Source organism: Fonsecaea pedrosoi (genome assembly GCF_000835455.1).
Source record: "Fonsecaea pedrosoi CBS 271.37 unplaced genomic scaffold supercont1.2, whole genome shotgun sequence".
NCBI classification, from domain to species: Eukaryota; Fungi; Ascomycota; class Eurotiomycetes; order Chaetothyriales; family Herpotrichiellaceae; genus Fonsecaea; species Fonsecaea pedrosoi.
In genome coordinates, this window is record NW_013550614.1 from 3179798 (window position 1) to 3200132 (window position 20335).

The following is a 20335-nucleotide window of genomic DNA, read 5'->3' on the forward strand; positions in this document are numbered from 1 at the left end:
ATTGGACACGCAGAGACACCTTAGCCCTACTAATTCTAACCTACTGATTCTATTCGTTCGCAAGTTGCCCATTTTCATGTCGGAATTCTCTTGCTCTCGCATGTGAATGTGACAAGGCTGTCAACTGCTACTGCTCCCATGAGCCAGAAATAGAGAAACCAGCGCTCCTGAGCCGCGCTGACAAACGTCCTGGATGCAGAGTCGAACAAAACCCTGTCCTTAGGTAAGAAATCGGGAATCTACAGCTTCTCGCGTGCTGGGATCTGGATTCCCTCACCACTCAAAGCCTTGGTCTAGACTGTCAAATAGGCGGTTAGGTAAGCTTTGCCAATATGCTAGCCAACCGTCGGGTGGCCATCCCTTATTCTCCTTGGACGCCGTTGGTAAGAGGTTGTTTATTTTCGCCTCCTGTTGGAGCTAAGAAATAGCACACCTTCCATCACTGGTGCTGCTGGATGCACCTCGTCGGATGCTTCCCAATTCGAACCCTTGGCATCAACCACGATTCACTGAATCTCTGCGAAACAATTTGCTGAGCTGGGACCTCGAACATCCACAGTATCCCTGCCTTTACTTCAAGCAGTTAATCAGTGGCGTGCTGAAATGCATCGCTTTTCCACGTGGGCTCGCCGCCTCCAGAATCCAGACGATTACATATGCAAACCTGTGGCGGATACGAGGCCGATTGAAGGGGGCGGAATGCTCCGAAAGCGTGTAATAAGGACTCAATCCCAGCCAGAAGAGTCGAAGGAATTGAAGGTCGAAGCAGTCGGCTTTGTTGGGAAGACGTCCACCAAGTTACCCATCGGCAACACCGCAACACATGGCCCAGGTGGACATAACGTTCCTGCCTGTGCTTGCACGAGGGAGTTCTCAACGGGAGCGCGAGCTCTACCAGGCTACTGCGAGATCTCACGCGGCGCGACTATCACACAAATGGCGAAAGCTGAAGCTATCCGACCAAGACAATGCGAACCACCAACGTCAGCATATTGGCGAAGAGTCACAACCCACCGGTGCGAGCGAGACTGCATGGAACCAGGCATTGGTGTCGCCAAATCTAGTTTCGATTCTGCAAAAAGGCAACTCGGACCCATTTAACAGTCTCGCGATCCACGTCACACCACGCGTCAACCAGATCTTGACTTTCTTTAAGCATGGCTACCTCCCAATGATCTATCCGGCCTTTATGGGGTCGGAGGACGCCATCCGACGGATTGAGGCACTGCAAAATCAGGAATACCGAGACGGAGTACTAGCTCTCCGTCTCGAATGTAGCGCCCGAGCTCTTCTCTTTATCAATGTGGCCTTTATGATTAAAGTCAGCCCTCACCAGGGGTTGGAGGACGAGGCGCTCCTGCTAAAGCACCAAAGCATCAAAGCGCTCCGCCGCGAACTAGTTAAAGGCAGCGTCGCCCAAGCCCAATCTCTCGTACTGGATAGCGTCTCGATGCTGTTCCGTGGGGCCCTGATTGCCGGAGATCTGGACGAAGCGGGGCTCCACGCCAACACGCTGCGCAAGCTGCTCGAGCAGAAATACGATCGCGAGGGCGGCGTTGTCGATCTCGGCTTTCTCTTGCGGGTCCTCTACCAGAACAAGCAGCTGTCGGTTTTCCGCTTTTCGCTGTCCGTGTTTGACGTAGAGGAATGGGTCCCTAAAGTGCTCGCAGCCTATCTGGAGCCGTCCAAGGCCTACCTGGAACCCTATCAGCAGGTCATGCTCCGCAGACTCGATCGCAGCATCTCTGCGGAGCCACTCCGCTCCCTGTTCGTCGAAATGCTGCTCGGGGACCACATGTTCAGTCTCCCCGCTGAATCGCACCCGGGGGAGCAGCTGTTTTCCATGGTTCAAGTCTGGATCCACATCCAGGGCACCATCCTGCACAGCCGTCTCGTCGACTTTATCTTGAAGACCGAGGCGTCCCACCACCTCAATTTCGACCCGACCACGGAACAGCCGATGCCTGACGCGCGCGAGAACCTCTACTGGCAGACCCAGCGGGTGCTCGCGCTCACGTTTCTCATCATGTTCGAGTTCAACCGCACGAACCTGGAGTCGGTGCAGACCGTCTTTGTCAACGCGCGCGATTTCCTCGCCCGTCTTCGATCGGCCCTGTCGCTGACCATGCACGCCGCGAAGCTGACACGTGACTCCACCGCCAGTGCTGGCTCGTCTGGTGACGAGAGCGATCTCGCCGTCGAGGGACTACCTCAAGGTGATCACAGCAACGCCATACTCTGGGCGCTTTGTGTTGGCAGCTGGACGGAGAAGAAGCACAATCCGCCGGCTGCTTCACCATACAGCGCCGACGGCGATTCTGCAGGGAACAGCGGCGGAAATCGTCATGGTAAGGACGGCGGTAGCGGTGGGATTGGAACTGGTCTCGATAACGGAACTCGCAGTAGTACTGAAAATGAAGCCGGAACCGGAACCGGAACTGGCAACGGCCACGACAACGCCTCCACATCCACCTCATCCTCTGCTTCCGCTTCCGCCTCTGCCTCCGTCTCTGACGCCTGTGGCGCCGCCGACAACGACACATGGTGGTTCGCGACGACCCTCACGCGCCACGCGCGGCAGATGGGCCTGAAAAGCTGGCACGAGGTCAGGGGCATTCTGCACGGTTTCTACGTCGTCGACGGGTACATGCCGGGGTTGGACGAGTGGGTCACGCAGCTCCTCTCTGATCAGAATGCTTATGTACGGTGAGGCCGGGAGGGAGGTAGGGAGGGAGGAGGTAATGTGAGGTGAGGTGATACCACCGCGAGGGATGGCTGTAATTGCAGTGTAATCTGGGGAGAACGATGCGGTATATGGACTCTAGTTGTATGCTTGATTGACAACGAAACGGGTCTGCTCAAGTAGGGGGGGCTAGTTGTTTCTATCTATGTGGTACGGACTTTTCGCGGATGATCTATCTAATGGAACGGAAAATAAAATGGGCTTTCCTCGTTTCAATCTCTTCTTCTCTCTTTCTGTTTTTCTGTTTCCCTACCAGTCCTTATATATAGCTGCATGCCGCATTCCGGCCGCAGGGTGATCAAAGCCACCTGTCTGCCCACACACCGCTACAGCCTCTCAACCTTGTCACTCCGTGGCCGGTTTGCACCGCACTCTGAGATGGTTTTCTCCGTGAAAATTGGGCAGGAAGGAGTCGCGAAACCTCAGGTCGGCGGGCGGGGAATCTGGGTCAATCTCCAAAAGCTCGAACCGTCGCAACATGGTGGCAAAGGCGACGTACAACTCGCACCACGCGAGGTTGATGCCCAGACACGACCTCGGACCGCGACTGAAGGCCACCAGATTGGATTCGAGGTCAGTGCCAGAGTGCAGCCACCTTTGGGGCATGAACTTTTCTGGACTGTCGAATATGGTCGCAGAGGAATGGACAAAGATGCCTGAGATGCCGACAACCGTGCCAGGAGGGATCCGGTGAGAAGCAATTGTTGCGCCCTTGGCTGGGACGACGCGAAGGAGAGGGGACACCACGCCTGGCGCAACCCGCAGAGACTCTTTGATGGTCGCGGTGAGTAGTGGAAGAGACTCAAATACCTCGAAAGAGCTTGGTGGGGCAGCAAGATCTGGCCAGACAGACCGGATTTCTTCGCGGAGAGATTGGTAGAGCTCCTCGTTCGACGGCTGCAGAATCTGGTTGAAGCCGAATATCAAGGTATTTCCGACAGTGTCGCCGCCTCCAAACATCAAAGCCTGGGCTTCTTCGTAGAGCGATTGTTTGTTCGGGATAGGCTGGCCTTTGTGCACTTCAGGATCAAGCAGTCGATGATAGATGATAGGGTGAGGAGCCTCCTTGAGTATGCTTGGATTGGCTGTTACTTGGTCGACTTGATCTCGTAAGATGACCTGCAGACGCGTCAAGCCTGCTGTCTCGGGCGAAGCTTTCATGGCGATATTCGGAGGAAGCGAGAAGACGAATTTCCGGAACAATGGCAAATGCTTAAATTGGATGAAGGCCGGCCCAGATGCCTCCATAGCTTCAATAATGGGGGCGTTATAGTCAGGTACATCGATGGCGTTCACAGATTTGGCGAAGCAGAAACCTGTTATCGTGTCCATGGTAAAGCATCTGAAGGCGAAGAACAAGTCTGATGACTTCCCTGCCACGAAGTCCTCTGAAAGCCTGTCCGCGAGATGGTCCATCTTGATGGCAAGAGAGTCAGTCAGCTTCCACGGTAGTTCTGTCTTTACTTACATTCTTGCGGACAAGGGTCTGCATTTGTAAGATGTTTCGTCGGGAGAAGAGCGGTTGCAAGACATCCTTGCGCTGCTTGGCTTCGTGGTATCTGAGGAAGCCAAACGAAGAGTGGTCCTCGCCAAAGCATTCATACAGCTCCCTGTTTTTGTCCCAACGGTTGACATTGTTGTAGATATCGTGATAGGCTTGCGGGTTCGAGAAATGCAGCTTTCATATATCAGTGCAGCCCTGGAGGGAAGAAGTTATTAATACCTCATTTGGAGCCACACGGATCACGTCCCCTTGGGCCAGGTCAGCACCATTGACGTCCTCAATGTGATTAACTTGCCATAGCGTTGATGCAGCTCGACCAGGACGTCAGTCCAACTCCTCTGCAGAAACAGTTCAATGTAGGTCTTGTACCACCCAGAAGCCTGGGCTGCCAGGGGACCTGGATAATTTCGGAGGGGATGAAGAAGGACATTGTACAAAGCCTGGGCTACCTGAAGGGACAGCCAAGCGATGATTACCAGTAGGGCCACTGAGTAGGGGCTGGTCCACATGTTGCGTGTGTACTGAAGCGTGTTACCCTCACAAAGAGTCGCGTGGAGATGTTCCGCAGTAAGCTGTCAAACCTGGGGAATCTCTGATTCAGGGTGTTCGGCATTGAAGTCTCGAGGTTACAATTGAGGGCGCCAACGACTCGATGTCGGCTTGGCCCCATCATGCACCCCATCCATGCAGAATCCACGGTGAGAGCCAATTGACGTTGACTTGTGCAATTGATTTGCTAGATAAGGAACCGCCATGTCTCTGCGGTGTCGCAGGAGCAAAACAGGGTCGACATGCACACAAGCACGAGCGAAGTCTTAGCGGACGCTCCACTGCCCCGCCTGATCAGATGCTTGTCTTGTCTCCGATGCCAATCGATCTGCCGAGGCGATTGTGGTTTTTTACCATCTAGTTTGGTGGTGGGACCGCGCATCCCAGCTTGAGATAGCAGCCCGCAGGCGTCAGGGTCAAATCGAGATGCTTACGTCGGTACCTACCCCGGTTGCAGGGTGGAAAACATTGATGACCTCGTTCGCGGAAGAATTCTCCTGAGAGCTGGTCGATCGTCTCGACACCGATGATCAGTCTGGGCGCGGGCTTCTTTTGCGGTCTTCTCATTTCTCTTTGCCTGTTCTCACACCACGAGACTTGAAGTGAACAGAACCAAAGATTACGGGCAATGGTGTGATGTGTATAACTGAAAGCAACCAAGAGCATATACCAAGACAATGGTTCATTCATGGCATCGCGGGGGGAGGGCCAGAACGCGGCGACGGACGGCCAATGAATGCTGCGCGTCTTTGGGCGTGTGTTGAATCGGGCGGCATGTGACGCGGAGTGAGAATCCACGAGGATGAGACTCTCCCAGTTTTGAAACAGATGGGCGCATATGGGCGCAGTTTGTGCCTGCGTATCGGGTAACGCAGCCATGACGTTGGCCCCAATGGGGATAAAGAGACCAAACATCGAGTCACCAGATCCCTCTTACTCGTACTGCGCCCAGACTCTACACTCTGCGTCTCGCATATCGCCGTCTTCGTGCCTGAATCCTGAAGTCTGAGTCCTCACATCATATCATTCTGGAAACTCTAACCCGGTCCACCGAACACTCCCCCATGATACATATTGAGCATCCCAGGATCTTTATCCCGCAGCAACACAAAATCTGCAAAGAACTCCACTTCACCGGCTCTATTCCGCCTGGCACTTCTTTTTCTGTACCATTGACATCTCCTTGCGGTCAATAGGCAATCAACAGAGAGTCGACTGTCAAGAGACATTTTACACGCAAAGCAATTCTCTCCTTCCCTTCGTCACATCTCAAGGGCACTGAGAGCGAAACAACGAGTACACATTTGACACACAATCAGCACACCAAAGAAGAATGGCATCACCACCATCCTACTCCGCCACAGCCGATCCCGGACGGGAGAGGCTACCGCCATACAAAGCGTCGCACGGGTTCGCCAACAGTCGAGAAGAACTTGCGGCGCTCAAAGAATTCGCCGAGTCCAAGCTATACGTCGATGCTGGGTCCAACGGCATGTTACCGGATCTTCGTGGGGGAGCGGGAGGACTACAGTCTCTCGCGTGGGGAGGGCCGATGGGGTCCCGGGGTCCTTACTGGGAGGTTGGGTGGCCTGAGCCGGAGAGCAAGGAAGAGCGCAAGAGGCGAAAGGAGCAGGAGAAGCAAAGGAAGAAGGAGGAGAAGGAGAGGGAGAAGGAGAAAGAACACGAGAGAAGAGGGAGTGTCGCCGAGAGGCTGATGAGGGTCATCAGTCGAGGCAGCAGCAAAGATGGAGACACGGTTTCTTGACAAGGACCGCTGTTATCTTGTTTGGAATTCCTCCCTCGACAGTGCATGTGCATCATTGCAAGGGTTCAACGAGCATTGCTACGTATCAAAAGTCGGGTTCTGTTATTGACTCCTTTACGTGGTTAAAGGGGAAGGGGAATTGTCGATGTGCCATGTGCATTTAGCCTCATATCAACCTTTTGCAAGATGTGTTTTTCATTGAGCGGAATCCATCATGATCTCTCTGCTCTATCTTGTCTTGTCTTGTGTGAGTACACGTAATATCACAGTGACCCCAAGGAAGGGCAATGCATTGTGGCTACCTGCAACAGGCCCCGACAACTACCAGTCCGCGAATAACACGCGCTGCATTGGTGGCACTCGTTGCACTCGACCACCTGCTGAATAAGGTACGCGGGTCCAGTACCTCGTATTACCAAGAACCTGTGTAGGTGTCTACCTAGATAGCCCTATTCCTCAGGTCGAGTTCTCAGTTCCTCGGAGACTTTATTGTGTCTCGCCCACCCTCCGTGACCTTATTACTATCCCAAACTGGAGCGGGAGAGCGAGGAATGGGAGGATATTGTCCCGACTTGACTTACTATCGGTCCTCACTATGTTCCCGAACAACCCCTTGAACTTCTGAACCCACTTCACCACCTTACATAATATGTATATCCCTTGGTACGAGTACCGAGTATGTACCTCGTATACGCTCCCCCTTATGTCCGGGTGCGTAGGACAACGCCCATAACCTCCAGTCTTATCTTTCCCTTTTCCATACATGTAAATTGCCTTCGTAGAAGGGCAACACAAACTCGGATTCGGCTTCTTGGTATGCCGTATCCCGTACGCCATATGCCGACACAGTCTCGGGAACTTGTATTATGTACCATACCATCATCCGCGCGGAAACGGGGTTAAAGGAACATACATCCGTATTGGTAATTACCTGCTGAATTACTACCCCCCCCCCCCTTGTTTCCCTTGTGGATTTGTTCCGACCCGGAATCAAGGCTGCAAACCTCGTATAGAAGGTATAGACGGCAAAACCACTAGATTTCGATACCCACGTGTCCACTCTCTCTGTCTATATAAACAGGGCAGAAGTTGCCAAGACGAAGTGCGACTTTAACATATCACAAGCACGGAACAACAGTCTCTACAAGTCAGCACTGTAGACCCCATTAGCGCATTTTAGTTAAAGATAGATTCAGGTCCTTTGGAGATTCTTGATATCGCCTTCGAGAAAGATTGTCAAACGAACCAAACACAATGGACTCACCCAAGTACGCCGCATTCACCGTCCTGGAGACGACGTACAAAGTCGTCGACGACCACGCCATCAATGTCTACACGTTGATCCCCAAGGCCCTGCCGTCGCCGTCGTCTTCGCCTCGGCCAGTCATGGTCAAGTTCCACGGCGGCTTCCTGATCACCGGCACGGCGCTGCACCCGGACTGGTTTCCCGCGTGGCTGGTGGCGTACGCGCTGCGCCACGCCGCGGTGCTGGTGCTGCCCAACTACCGGCTCGCGCCCGAGGCGACGGGCCTCGAGATCATGGCCGACCTGCACGACTTCTGGGCCTGGCTGAGGTCCGACTTCGAGACGTACCTCGCGGGCGCGGCGCCGGGCGTCCAGGTCGATCTGGCCAGGGTGCTCTCCACGGGCGAGAGCGCCGGCGGGTATCTCTCGGTGCAGAGCGCGCTTGGAGGCGAGGAGCAGGAGCAGGGGTCGATGGTCCCCACCGCCGCCATTGCCACGTACCCGATGCTGGACATGAGGTCGGCGTTCTACACCGAGGACTACCCCAAGGTCGTGCTGGGTGCGCCAACAATCCCCAAGGAGGTCATGGGCGAACACCTGCGCGCGGTCGAAGAGGACGCAAAGAGCGGGAAACGAAGAGTCATCAGCTCCGCGGCCCCGCCGAATAGACTACCCCTGGCTCTCTCGGCCGTGCAGCAGGGTCTGTTTACGAAACTGCTGGGCGAGGACACGATCTTGTTCCCACTCGAAAGAATCGAGCACGTCAGCCCGGAGAAGGTGCCGCCCATCCTAATCATCCACGGCCGCGACGACACCGGGGTCCCCGCGGAAGGGAGCGAGAAGTGGGTGGCAAGGGCGCGAGAAAGGTTTGGATCTGAGAAAGTCGCCTTGGTGCTCCAGCCCGGCGAGCATGGATTTGACACGGATGAGAAGATAACGCTTGACACCCCGTGGCTCAAGGATGCGTTGGTGCCGATAACGGCGGCGTGGCTGGGGACCGACGAGTAGGCGTACATACATACATACAGTCTTGATATGGCAATAGGGCATCAAACTGGGTACATACAGGCAGGACAAAAAGCTATAGAAATAAAGGGATTCTTTCAGTCGCAAAGACTCGATCGAGAGAACGATACAGCGACGACTAAGTCGAAGAACACGAAGGGAAAGAGACGAAGACGCTTGTCGTCGCGCAAGGCCTACTAGTTGGTACGAGGCTGAATCGAGCCGGCAAGGCTGAGACCTCCAACCCCTGTCCCGAATTCTATCTTTGCAAGAGTTCAGGATCCCTGCCGAACATGTAGCAACCGCGAATGTGGTCAAGCTGAAGCCTCATGTCAAAGCCTTCAGCAGGATTACAATGTTATTGACATATCATGGTTTTGCCACCAGAGTCTATATTAGTCTGGGTTTCGTCCATGCTCAACTGACAAGAGATTCTGGACGCATGTGCCCGACAACAGCGGGAACAGTGGACCAGGCCACATTTTCCGCCCTTTGAGAATTTCGCCCATCTATTTTGTGCCGTAAAGTCCAGGTCTCAATGCCTCCCAATGCCCGCCCGTCTAAGTATACACGTTGAAAGAGACAGATTTCCGTCACCCCGAGTTACATGATCCTGCTTGTACTCTGTTATGCTCTGAACAAATCAAGGTGCTCAACCGTGAAATGTTGACAGTCGTTCAATGGGTCCCAGCCATTGAAATCTGATGGAGTCCAGACAGCTTAGGCATATTGCGCCCAAAAGTGGAGTGAATAAATCCCCGAGAGGTTCGAGGGCACTCCAATATGCGATGTTTTCGTGCATCTGAGAAAAAGCTCAGCGCTTTCATGGTAACCGCCCATTCCCCTCGCCAGCAAAGATGATGAAGAATGTCATCCCGTTTGTGGCGCCACTGTTTCTTTGAACAAGCTCTGATTGATTTTGGCCCACTTGTCACTGACAAGGTCTTTGAACCTTGCCCACCCCGATCGATTGAGTCTGTTGCTGAGTTCGCGATACATGTACATTTCCGCCCAGCAATCTCGACCCCATTCGCACCCGGCCATGTTAACCATGAAGTCTCGTTCGTGCTCGTTGTAGTGGAATCTTGGGTCTAGGAGAGGCTTTCCCTCTTCGACAACTTGCCCTTGGGCCGGCTGGAGGGCACATGCACCAGGGGGAAAGGAATTTATCTTCCGCTGGGGGATGAATGCGAAATGTGTCCGGAGGTATGGCTGCGAGGCATACAGGTGCTCCAATGCATCTTGCTCCTTGTGTTCCCATTCCATGTGTTTCTGTTCATAGAGGACAGGGTCCCACCAGAGGTCAAGTAACCGGTCTGTAAATGGAGATCGTCGCACGAAGAAAGACCCTAGGTTGAAACCATCGCAGTCCTGAGGGATGATGATGTCGATGGAGGACGTCAGATTGTCGCCAGTGGGGGAGCGGGCAACCGGGTCAAGGAAGTCGGTGACCGGAGGATGGACGACGTGGAGAGGGTTGTAGAGATTGATGTCGCGGTACACGCTCTTGTCGAGATCGTTGAATATGTGGGATTGTAGAGATATTGAAGGCTCCATGATGAAGGTGTTCAAGTCGAGCCACCAGAACCTGCAGTCCTTGTCAGTGATACGACACCCAGTCCGTTTGCAATCCTTCCTCGTACCATTCAGCTTTAGGGTACCTGGCCATTGCGTTCCGGATCAGGTCAACCTTTTCCCAGCTCTCACGCCATTCATGAGCGTATCTCTTCTTGGTGCTCATGTCTGCAATGTCTAATATGTATCCCCATCTTTCAGAATATCTCTTCTTGTTTTTCACACTGTCACGCTCAATGGCCCATTCTCTAGGACCTTTCCATTCCATAACACCGCCGCCCTCGTTGGCTCCGAGGATAATGACGAACTTGCTTCCGCCGCCGAGATGCGAGTTACCACGGTATTTGGACAGGGCGTCTAGAACAGAAAGTTAGGGCTGGACCAGACATGTGAAAAAGAGGCATCGTCACTCACTTGTCTGGGACAATATAACCGTCGTCAGTGTGACAATGGACAGTATTATGAACAGAAATTTGAACCTCCTCAAGACATTGCCAGCAAAAGTCTTTATTCTCGCCAGATTCCCACCGCCTCTTGGGTACCACCGGCTGCGACCAAGTTTCTCTGGGTCTTTCCAGTTGGCCGACAAAGGAGTGTAGGGACTGAAGACGGGCAGCGTCGAGGAGATTTTCCGCTTGGACCGCAGAAAGAAGCCCTCATTTTTGGTCTGGATGCTGGGGTATCCTCTCACTTGAGCACTTTTTGCCTTTGCCGCAGCCCAGTGATCGTCATTGTTGCTGTAATTGTTGGTTCCTGCGTACAAGCCGTTGGGCGTTGAGCTGCGCTCAGTCAGACCTGGTGTGTTCCATCCTCTGTTGGGCAGTGGTGAAATCGATCGAGAGTGGGACATCGGAGCAGGATGGTAGAAAGGGGGTCACGGGACAGGGAGGTGTTGGATGCGCATCAGAGAGGACAACGACTGGCAGTAGTGAGTGAGTACTGTGGAGCGGGTTGTCTTGCTATGTGAGGCGTTGAGGGAATAGAATGAAGGTCAGATTGACAATAGAGGCGCGGGCGGTTGATTCAGCTCATCTGACTTGAGGTGCAGGACCATCGACAAGCCCGCAGCAAGACCAGGTTGATGGTGATTGTGAAATGCATCAGCAGCCACATGGAGATGGTCTCATCGACCAAGAACGTAACAGCCCAGACTTTAAGGGAGGGGTTATTTCTGTTCTGGAATTCGAATCTGTTTATTATTTTCCATGTTACAAAAAGCCCCCGACTACACTACGTATCCGACAACCCACACCCGCCTGCGCCCGCGATGCTTGCCAAGGGCCTTCGGTGCCCTCGTCTGGCTGACACTTGTCGACTCCCGGTACCTGCTCCGAGTAGGTAGGCTCGCCAGTACCCGCTTGACCATTTCTCCATGCAGACAAGTGATAGGGAGGCATGTGGGCTGCCGAGAATGGCACCTTGCAGCACCAAGACCCGTCGTGCCCGTGCAAAGTACCCGCTCCGAACAAGTGACTCGTACCTTGGGAGGGATATGGCAAATCAATGGGCTTTCTCTGAGAATGTCGCGAGGTCTGTACCGAGTACCTGACAGGTGTCCCTTTTCCAAGATGCACCCGCTGACTGCGATGTCAAGAGCCACTTCTCATCCGTCCACCCGACTTAGAAGACTCCCACTACAGAAGTCACCCTGTGTACGAGGTACCTATGCATACAGCCAATTCGCTCCTTTTCATAATGCACAAGATATTCAGGGACAGGCACAAAGTCTGTGGAACCTCTTGAGACACTGGTGCAGTTGGACCCCGCTGAGAGATCTCCGCTTTCCGCTGTGCACGATCGACCCGTTGCTGGCTTTTCAGACATTGGTGGGAAGGCGCATCAAGATGAATTTCTCCTTTCCCTTGCCCCATCTACAGTTTGTCACAGGGTCCACTCTAGGCGTCTCGATGGCCAGCCACGATGGCGACGATGCCTCCGACCCTCGCCATAAGTGGGACCCCGGTCAGTGGCTATAAAGCCAGCCACCCACCCATCTCAACCCGGTCCCGCGCATCACGGCTTGATATGTGCATGGTATCCGTGGAGAAAAGTCAAATCGACCGGGAGGGTTGCACGGTGCCTGATAAAAGGACTTTGGACATATGCAACTTTCCAACGGCGGCAGCTTTGCGCATCATCACTTTGTTTTTGGTTTGCAAAACTCGAATGTATTCAAGGTGCTCGACAGTCACAGCACTATCATGACATGGTCATTTCCAAGCTATCTGTCCACCATTCAATGGGCATATCCTCATTCAACAATCCGGCTCTAGTCGCACGGTTGGCGCGATGGGCACCTCGCCAGCATTGTCTCTCATACTCAACCTCATGCTCTCGCGTTCCTTCATCCGTTGATGATGGTGCCGTTCCTCCTGGACGATGAACCCTTCTTCGTCAGGAGGCCTTGGTCTTGCACTGTCCCCAAACGTAATTTCCACCTTGAACTTCAAAAACTCTCCCTTGCCATTGTCGAAAATGGTGATGACGTCTCCTGTATACAGCTTCCCGAACAAGGCGGCCTCTCCGGAGGGTGACTCCTTTCGCAGTTCGACGTCGTTGACAAACACAGATCCGCTTGCCGAAGTCGCGACCAGTGTTCTAACCCCAGGAAGTGCGGTCCAGTCATTTCCGCGATTGACGTGAGCCTCCATACCAGGTGCCCAGAATGTGATCTTGAGGGCGAATTTGGGAATTCGTGTGTCTTTGGTGTCAGGGTACTTAACGGTGCAATCAATGCCCCGTCCCCACAGTACGAATCTGGCTTCCAGGTTGATGGTAACGTTTGCAAAAGACCCAGGAATGCTGGTGAGCTTGCCATATCGTCGTGCAGGTTTGATGAATTGGGTTGTTTGAGAACTCGTTCTGGTTGTACTTTCCAGCTCTGGAGCAGGACGGATGAAACGGTCCAATCGCCCCATACTTTTAACCTCATGACCAGTCTTCGCGTCAATCGTGACGGCAAGCTCAGCTGATGGAGGGGAGTTTCTGGTGATCAAATTTCCATGAAATGTCTCCGCCTTTGCCCGGAGCCTACTGGCTCTCGACACCTTCCTTGCTTCGACCTCTGCCTCAAAGTGAGCCGGGTCATCGACTAGGCCAAGGTCGATGCGACGAGTACATACAGGCTCTTCGGACACTTGAGCCGTATCCCCAGATTCGTTATTCGCGTGTGGAGTGACTGAAGCCGAGGGCGACAGCTGACGGGTGTCAGGAGTGACAGGATTGGTTGTTTCTGGAGTTGCTACGTCCGAAATATCTGCCTCAGGAGACGCCATGTTGAGCTGACCTATTTGGTTCTCTGCCCCCATAAGGCTTGCGGCTGAACCGCCTGCGATTTCAGGTACGCCGAGTACCTGAGGATATTGAGGTGGTTGGCCAGAAATGTCAGCGTTTTCTGCAACACGCCGTGGACCACGATCTCCAAAATCATTCACGCTGATTTGCTCGACTCGATTTCGGATATCTTGTACTGCTGTCGGCGAAGACGGGCTCAGTTCTCCGCCAAATATTCCCGAACTACGCAGAGCGGACGCGGAAATCTCTCCAAAGAGACGTTGGGCCGGTAGTTCTGGCGCAACGGGTAACGGCAGAAAACTTTCACCAGGTTCGGGAAGACGAGGATATGCGATAGCTCCCGCCAAGGGTGATAGTTCTGTTCGCGTGCGAATGCGCTTCGCGGGGCGATCTGGTGTCCGCACTGAAGAGGGCGGCTGCGTCAGTTGGTTCAAGGTGTTAATCAATTCTTCGTCGATGATATCCTCATTGACTTCATCAACAACTTCGAGGCAGTTTTGTGGGTTGTCAACCAGCTCCTCGATATCCTCATAGTTGCAGTGATCTGGCAAGTCGCGTAGCCACGGGTGTCGCAAACATTCGGGCTCCTTTGGCCGTAGAGCAGGGTTCCTGTTTAGGAGCTTCCCAACGAAATCGATTGCCATCTCTGATACCCCAGCCTGCCTCAGCGTGTCAAAGTTGACATTTTTCGTCATAATATTGTTCAGCATTTGCGCGCCGCGATCATCGCCTCGTCCGGTGACTGGAGGCTTCCCGCAGAGAAGGTGGAAAATGACGGCGCCAAAGGACCACATATCCACAGACTGATCGTAGGGTGACGGGGGTTGTTTTGTTGCAGGTTCTCCTAACCGACGTCTTTTTGTAGCTGTTCCTTGTGCATACGTTGCATAGTCAGGGTATACCTCCGGTGCACAATAAAGAAGAGTACCACAAAACGTTTTGAGAAAGGTCTCTTGGTCGGTCACACATTTTGACAAGCCAAAGTCGGATAGCTTGACGACCAGAGGATTTCGGGACGCTATGAGGATGTTGTCTGGCTTGATATCGCGATGGGTGATGTTTCTTCGATGAAGATAATAGAGAGCGTGCAATATCTGTTTGGCAATCTGCTGAACGTCGGACTCGGGGATAGCTCCATGCCTCCCGAGCTCTTTCGCAAGCTCACCGTAGGGGACATACTCCATCAGGATATAAATCCAGTGTTGGTAAGTGTGGCAATCGACGTAGTTGACAATATTCGGATGGCTCAGGTTTTTCATAATGTTGAGTTCGCTGTCAAATTTCATATCGAGGACGCCATTTTTGATAAAGCGGCGCTTGTCAAGCTCCTTTGCGGCGTAGATGTCGCCTTCTTCCTTCGTCTGGACCTTATAGACGGTTGCAAAAGCCCCTTTTCCAAGCAGACCGGTAAAGTTGTACAAGGAGCCTCCATTCCAGTAATTTCCATACGTGCTCTCCCTCATGGAAGCAAATTGCGCCACATCGCCTCTTGCGGCGAGATACCTTCTCAGATTCTCTTCATATTCGTCTTCGTAGTCACCACGACTGGGTATCCGCACCATCATCTTGATCTCGTTCTTTCTTCCACCACCAAAGAGAGAAATGATAGAGCCATGCTTGAGGGCGATAGTCGCGGGTCTGAGATTAGGATTATCTCGACGAGCTCTCGCCCTGAGGTGAACATCATCAACGACGGTTCCATTGGTAGATAAGTCTTCCAGCATAAGGCTGCCCTGACTGTTCACAAATATCTTGAAATGCACTTTGCTCACTAAGTTGTCATCATCGTATGCGGTGAGAAGCACGTCGCATTGATTCCGAGCGCGGCCAAATCTAAACCCATCTTTTAGATTCGTGACAGGAGACGACATTCGCAAAGCTAGGTCTCGGGGCTGATTGAATTCATCCCGGAAAAGCAGGTCGTCCTCGCTGATATCCTGTAGGTCGGCATTTTGCAGTATGTGCATGGGTGAATCCAACAGGTTCGCTTTTACCGCCTCAAACGCGGCAGGGGAAGTTGGACTCAACAGACATATCACGTCTATGGCATCCTCGTTCGATATATTGGACACGTTCCTCCTTAGACGCCGAGGGTCTTCAATCGGCTGTGTTGAAGGCTGGGTGGGTTGCGAGACCATAATGGACGTGTCAAAGGCGTATCACGACAAGCTGAACTGCCCAGACGGCGGAAGAGAAAAGTTCGAGGGACAGCGGAGAGGGTCGAAGACAATCTGTGTATCCTTACGCAGCAAGATGACGCTAGAGGGAATCTCGTCAGCAGACCGAAGGTTCATCATCGCATGACATACTGACCAAGCACGACCGACTTGTTTACCATCCCAATTGTATTATATTGCACTGGGAAATATGTAGACCCAGATTAATTGAGCCAACGAGAGAATTGCATGCCCAGAGCCTAGGTGTATGTCTGGAATATCGTTAGTAGTGTCCAGTTTGTGGAAGCAGGAGAGACAGCATGAACAAAAGGAAAGGTGTAGCCGCGAGGCAACAACCGCAGTAGCTCTAGACTTGAAGCCAAAAGCACGAGGACATATTGACATTCGGATGGGAGGAAGGCATGAGTTTTATCGCACACACCTGGTAATAAACCTTTGTAAGGCAGATGGCCAATTGGCCTAACAAAACTGTCGATGTGCGCATTAGTCTTTGATATCGACGATCAACGCATTCCCACAGAAAAAGAGTGCGCCTGTTTGATATGCGACCGCAGTATTTTCCCTGTCCACGAGCCTCTAAAGTGTGTATTTCTGCAATAGGGAACTCCCATACTTCGGGTGCTTCGCAACGAGGAGCAAACATGATGTAGAAGTGCCAACTCTTTCCACCGACGTCTCGACACTCCACCATACGAAGCACCGGCTGACTCGAGTGAGGCGAAAGAATCAACTTACCGAGGGCAGTTGCGCGAGGAAGTAGAGACGTTCGAGGACAGGTCCCTGTGGGAAACCATTAGCAATTTGTCATGTGGCGGTCTTGAGCACTGGAGGAGCACCTTACAGATCGGACTATGCCCCCAAGACGGGAGATGCGTTCGAGGTGAGCACTGATTTTCTAAACATCCAAAAGAGCAACGCTATCAAAACGGCCGTGCAGAAACCAGAAACGAAGTGAGCAGGAAAAAGGGTGCGTGAGAGAGGATAAATGAGGTCGAGATTCACCTGCGGCTCTCGAGGAAATTTCCCCGCCAACGCTCGCCCAGGCAGGATCCCTGCAGCTCCTCGCGATTGAGCCCCGAAGCTCTAGGCGACAGGGCGGCCTCATGTGGATTTCGTCAACTTGTGTTCCCGGCTCCCCGTTCCTGGCTAGAGTAGCGTGTTCTGGAGCCGGGCAAACGAGAGCCAATGGATGCGTAATAGATGTGGCATTCGCTTACTTTAAGTGTCTTTGAGCACTCGTACTGGGACTCGTAGGATCACGATGCCTTCAAGGCGCGGGACGTCACGCGCCACATCCGCAACATGTAAAGGGTCTTGTTGCAAAGAGCATGCATTACATATTCCGACCTTACTCAGGTGTGCTTGCACCACATGTTCTCCCAAGCACTGGTGTTTGGCGTCATTGAAACGCGTCTCCTAACCGCGTTGGCTACAACTGCGTCGAGCTCTAGTCATTCATATCCATTGCTTCTTTCGCCAGCATATCTCTCCGGCGGATTTCCTCTTCTCGCTGTTCACGTTTCTTCCTGCGCGTTCCGCTCCCCTTCGCCCGTCTCGCTGCCGCCTCTGAGACATTGATGATCTGTATCTGCTTTCCTCCATTTCCTTCGTTGGTGCTGTCGGTGAGAGCGTCAGAGGCTTGGGTAAATGCTTCCTGTAAAGTTGGGGTTGATTCTGCTCGTTCATCATCTTCAGGCGCTCCTGGAAGGCTGATTCCACGTCGCGCTAATGCGGCCAATCTCATCTGTTCTCTTTTGCGGTCCCTGGCCTCTTCCACGACTCTCTTGTATTCGGGATCATCCTTGTCTTTCCCGATCCATTCCTCCAAGCCGAGCTCCTTTAGTTCTTTGTCGAGGATCTTTTTGGTCGTCTGAACATGAGGCTTAGATTTTCGACGTCCTTTGGGATTCTCCAGTACTTTCAATTCTTGCTCGATCGACTCGGGTGTCGCGTGTTCGAACCGTGCTTCCTGGTTCGCGCAGAGTCGGCGAGGAATCGTGCGACGTAGTGCCGCTGGCTCCGGGGCAACACTTCGGCTATCCATGATGAAGTCGATCTTGCTTCGCGTGGACGGCCCTGCCGTTTTGCTACGAATTCGTCTGGCGGGTACAGATTGAGCAGAGGGTTCGTCTACCGCAGAAACTTCATTTGATGGCTGGACATCTAGATTAGTCGTACCGTTGAGAGTATCCACGAAGGCGGAAGAGTGAGCCCCGCTGTTTTCGCTAAAGTCGGCGCCTTTTTCGATCGATGAGAGGATTTCCGAGGTATCTAGAGGGTGGATGTCGAGCGAAGGCGCCTCATTTCTGTCACGCAATCGATTGTTCTCTTCTAGATAATCGGATTCTGTACACTCTTGTGACCGATCTTCGCTGTCCTCGGATTCTCTTGCAGGTCCAGCAAGAATTGATTCTCGAGAGTCATCGCGTCGCGACGATGACCGCAACAAGTACCCAACAGACCCTGGAATAGGGTGTTGTTGGTTCTCATGGGTATCCGGATTCATGCTACTTGCTTGCGTATCTGCGCTGGACATTTCGACAGGCGCAGCTTGAACATCCAAGCTAGCAATTTCTGTATGTTGATGACTCTCCGATAGTAGACGGCCCTTCAAGCTTCGTCGCAAGGACCTCATTCTGGAGGGAACTTTATCTTGATTCGTGAATTGATCACTGTAGTCAAGGATATTCTGAGAGTTTGATCTGGCTGCTTCTTGTTCTGGTGTCGAAATTCTTGAGCTATTGGAGTCATCTGCAGATTGGCCGTCTGAGTGATTGCTAGACTGCGGAGTCGGCATTTGCGTAGAAGACGAAACAGTCTCTAGGTGATGAGACCGGGTCTGTGGTGCTCCAACCATAGGTATCAGCGCGCTCGATCCTGCGACACTGGTGTCGCGTTTGCGTTTTCCCAGGCTGTTCTTGTGGGGTACTTCGTATGATGAGCTTGGAGTGGATTGTCCAGTGGCGGTAATCATAGCCGATTGCACGATATCCCACTTGGCTCGAAGTTTGGCGTTTTCAGCACGAAGTTCTTCTAGCTCTTGCACATTCGCCTGAGCCGATGTCAGGGTCATGATCATGGTGCGAATGTTGCCCGCGAAGTCGATTTGTGTTGGCTTATCGAGACGAGGGGGCGAGGTTTGAGCCTTAAGTTCTTCGATAGATGTCTTGATCTCATCTAGCGTGTTGCGAAACGTCTCTAAGACCGAAGAGATGGCTTGAATCTGGGCATCGTGCTCCAGCGTTTTGATCTCCTGGTCTACCATTCTCCGATCGTGTGGTGTCAAGCGCGCATCTTGTATGGCGTGCTGGGTCAATGTTGAGTCCAGAGACTCTGTATCTGGTGGGGTTCTGAATGGAGTGTTTTCGTGCCTGTCTTGCGACGTGATGGGTGCGGAAGTCCCCCTTTGCGACTCCGTCATGAGTTGGGGATGTGGGGGCAGCTCTTGTCTATCAAAGAAGGTGCGCGAGCGGCGAGCGTGGGCAGCCATGCTCACCGCCGAGGTGCCATTCGATCTTGTAGTTGATCTGACCGCGTCCCCAGCGTATCCAAAAACAGGATCAACCTGCTCATTAGTCTCCCTGCTCTTCAAGTATGTCCTCGATAATTTGTATAGATATTGATTTCTTCGATCTCATCAGTCTCACGTATCTTTCTTCTAATGCGATGGAATCTTACATACAACATATTTCTCTGGGCAGCTGCAGGAATCATCTTGCAATACTGTCCAACCGCCGCGGAACATTTTGTACAAAACACTTCAGCAAGAGTGCATCCTTCCAGAGATCGCTGTGTGACGCCTTCAGGGACGACTTGTGTTTTGTTGGTCGCAATCTCAGTCCCGAAGTGAGTACCAGAGTGAACGGGACGAACGTATGAACTCGTGAGGCGGATCCATTCGTTATTGAAGGTACCGATTTGGCTGTCGCATTGAAGACAGTGCAGGTTGATTTGTGGAGAAGCAAATTGCGACTTGCGGCGGGAGGAGGTAGTCATGTCGATATCGTTGCCGCTGTTCAATGCTGGCAGCGGACATTGACTGCGACTGCTGGTATTCTGTGCAAAAGGCGTACGAAGGGAAAAGGGATGGTGGACTGTGAGGTGCGGCAAAAACGCGTGGAGGCTTAACGCGACCTGCGCTCTGAGTTTCTGGAGTTACTCGGCACCGTAGTAGGAGTCGTGTCAAGGCGGGGGCACGTGGGGCCAAGCCCGGCTCATCTAGGCAGGTGAAATCCGTCTAGGCAGTGCCTAAACCTCCCAAGCCACTTAACCCACCCCTATCCCACCCTTAACCGCCATTGCAGGCGTCAGCCAAACGCTGCTAAACTCATGGCAAGTCATTGGATCTTGATGCGCGCATCGCCGCTCCCACCTCCACCCGTGTTACACTGATCGAGCACACACTCACGCCTTTCGAAATCATTGCCTTCTACCGATGTCGGAACAACAATCATCTTTGAAAGTCTCTTCCAGATGCT

The 20335-nt window shown here is 52.8% G+C and overlaps 7 protein-coding genes across 7 annotated transcripts; 3 read left to right on the top strand and 4 right to left on the bottom strand.

Moving 5' to 3' along the window:
* Positions 1–823: 823 nt before the first annotated feature.
* On the top strand, positions 824–2710 carry Z517_03104 (uncharacterized protein; the record flags this gene model as incomplete). Its single annotated transcript, XM_013432212.1, has 1 exon — positions 824–2710. One exon carries the CDS (start codon positions 824–826, stop codon positions 2708–2710), a length of 1887 nt encoding a protein of 628 aa, XP_013287666.1.
* A 378-nt stretch (positions 2711–3088) lies between these two features.
* Z517_03105 (uncharacterized protein) lies at positions 3089–4756 on the bottom strand (the record flags this gene model as incomplete). The annotated part of the gene is made up of 3 exons (XM_013432213.1): positions 3089–4159; positions 4212–4421; positions 4514–4756. 3 exons carry the CDS (start codon positions 4754–4756, stop codon positions 3089–3091), a joined length of 1524 nt encoding a protein of 507 aa, XP_013287667.1.
* A 1373-nt stretch (positions 4757–6129) lies between these two features.
* Positions 6130–6561, top strand: Z517_03106 (uncharacterized protein; the record flags this gene model as incomplete). The annotated part of the gene is made up of 1 exon (XM_013432214.1): positions 6130–6561. One exon carries the CDS (start codon positions 6130–6132, stop codon positions 6559–6561), a length of 432 nt encoding a protein of 143 aa, XP_013287668.1.
* Positions 6562–7815: 1254 nt separating this feature from the next.
* Z517_03107 (uncharacterized protein) lies at positions 7816–8814 on the top strand (the record flags this gene model as incomplete). The annotated part of the gene is made up of 1 exon (XM_013432215.1): positions 7816–8814. One exon carries the CDS (start codon positions 7816–7818, stop codon positions 8812–8814), a length of 999 nt encoding a protein of 332 aa, XP_013287669.1.
* An 867-nt stretch (positions 8815–9681) lies between these two features.
* Positions 9682–11236, bottom strand: Z517_03108 (uncharacterized protein; the record flags this gene model as incomplete). The annotated part of the gene is made up of 3 exons (XM_013432216.1): positions 9682–10399; positions 10455–10743; positions 10801–11236. The coding sequence occupies 3 exons, from the start codon at positions 11234–11236 to the stop codon at positions 9682–9684; spliced, it is 1443 nt and encodes a 480-aa protein (XP_013287670.1).
* A 1405-nt stretch (positions 11237–12641) lies between these two features.
* On the bottom strand, positions 12642–15818 carry Z517_03109 (uncharacterized protein; the record flags this gene model as incomplete). The annotated part of the gene is made up of 1 exon (XM_013432217.1): positions 12642–15818. One exon carries the CDS (start codon positions 15816–15818, stop codon positions 12642–12644), a length of 3177 nt encoding a protein of 1058 aa, XP_013287671.1.
* A 1486-nt stretch (positions 15819–17304) lies between these two features.
* On the bottom strand, positions 17305–19347 carry Z517_03110 (uncharacterized protein; the record flags this gene model as incomplete). Its single annotated transcript, XM_013432218.1, has 1 exon — positions 17305–19347. One exon carries the CDS (start codon positions 19345–19347, stop codon positions 17305–17307), a length of 2043 nt encoding a protein of 680 aa, XP_013287672.1.
* Positions 19348–20335: the final 988 nt, after the last annotated feature.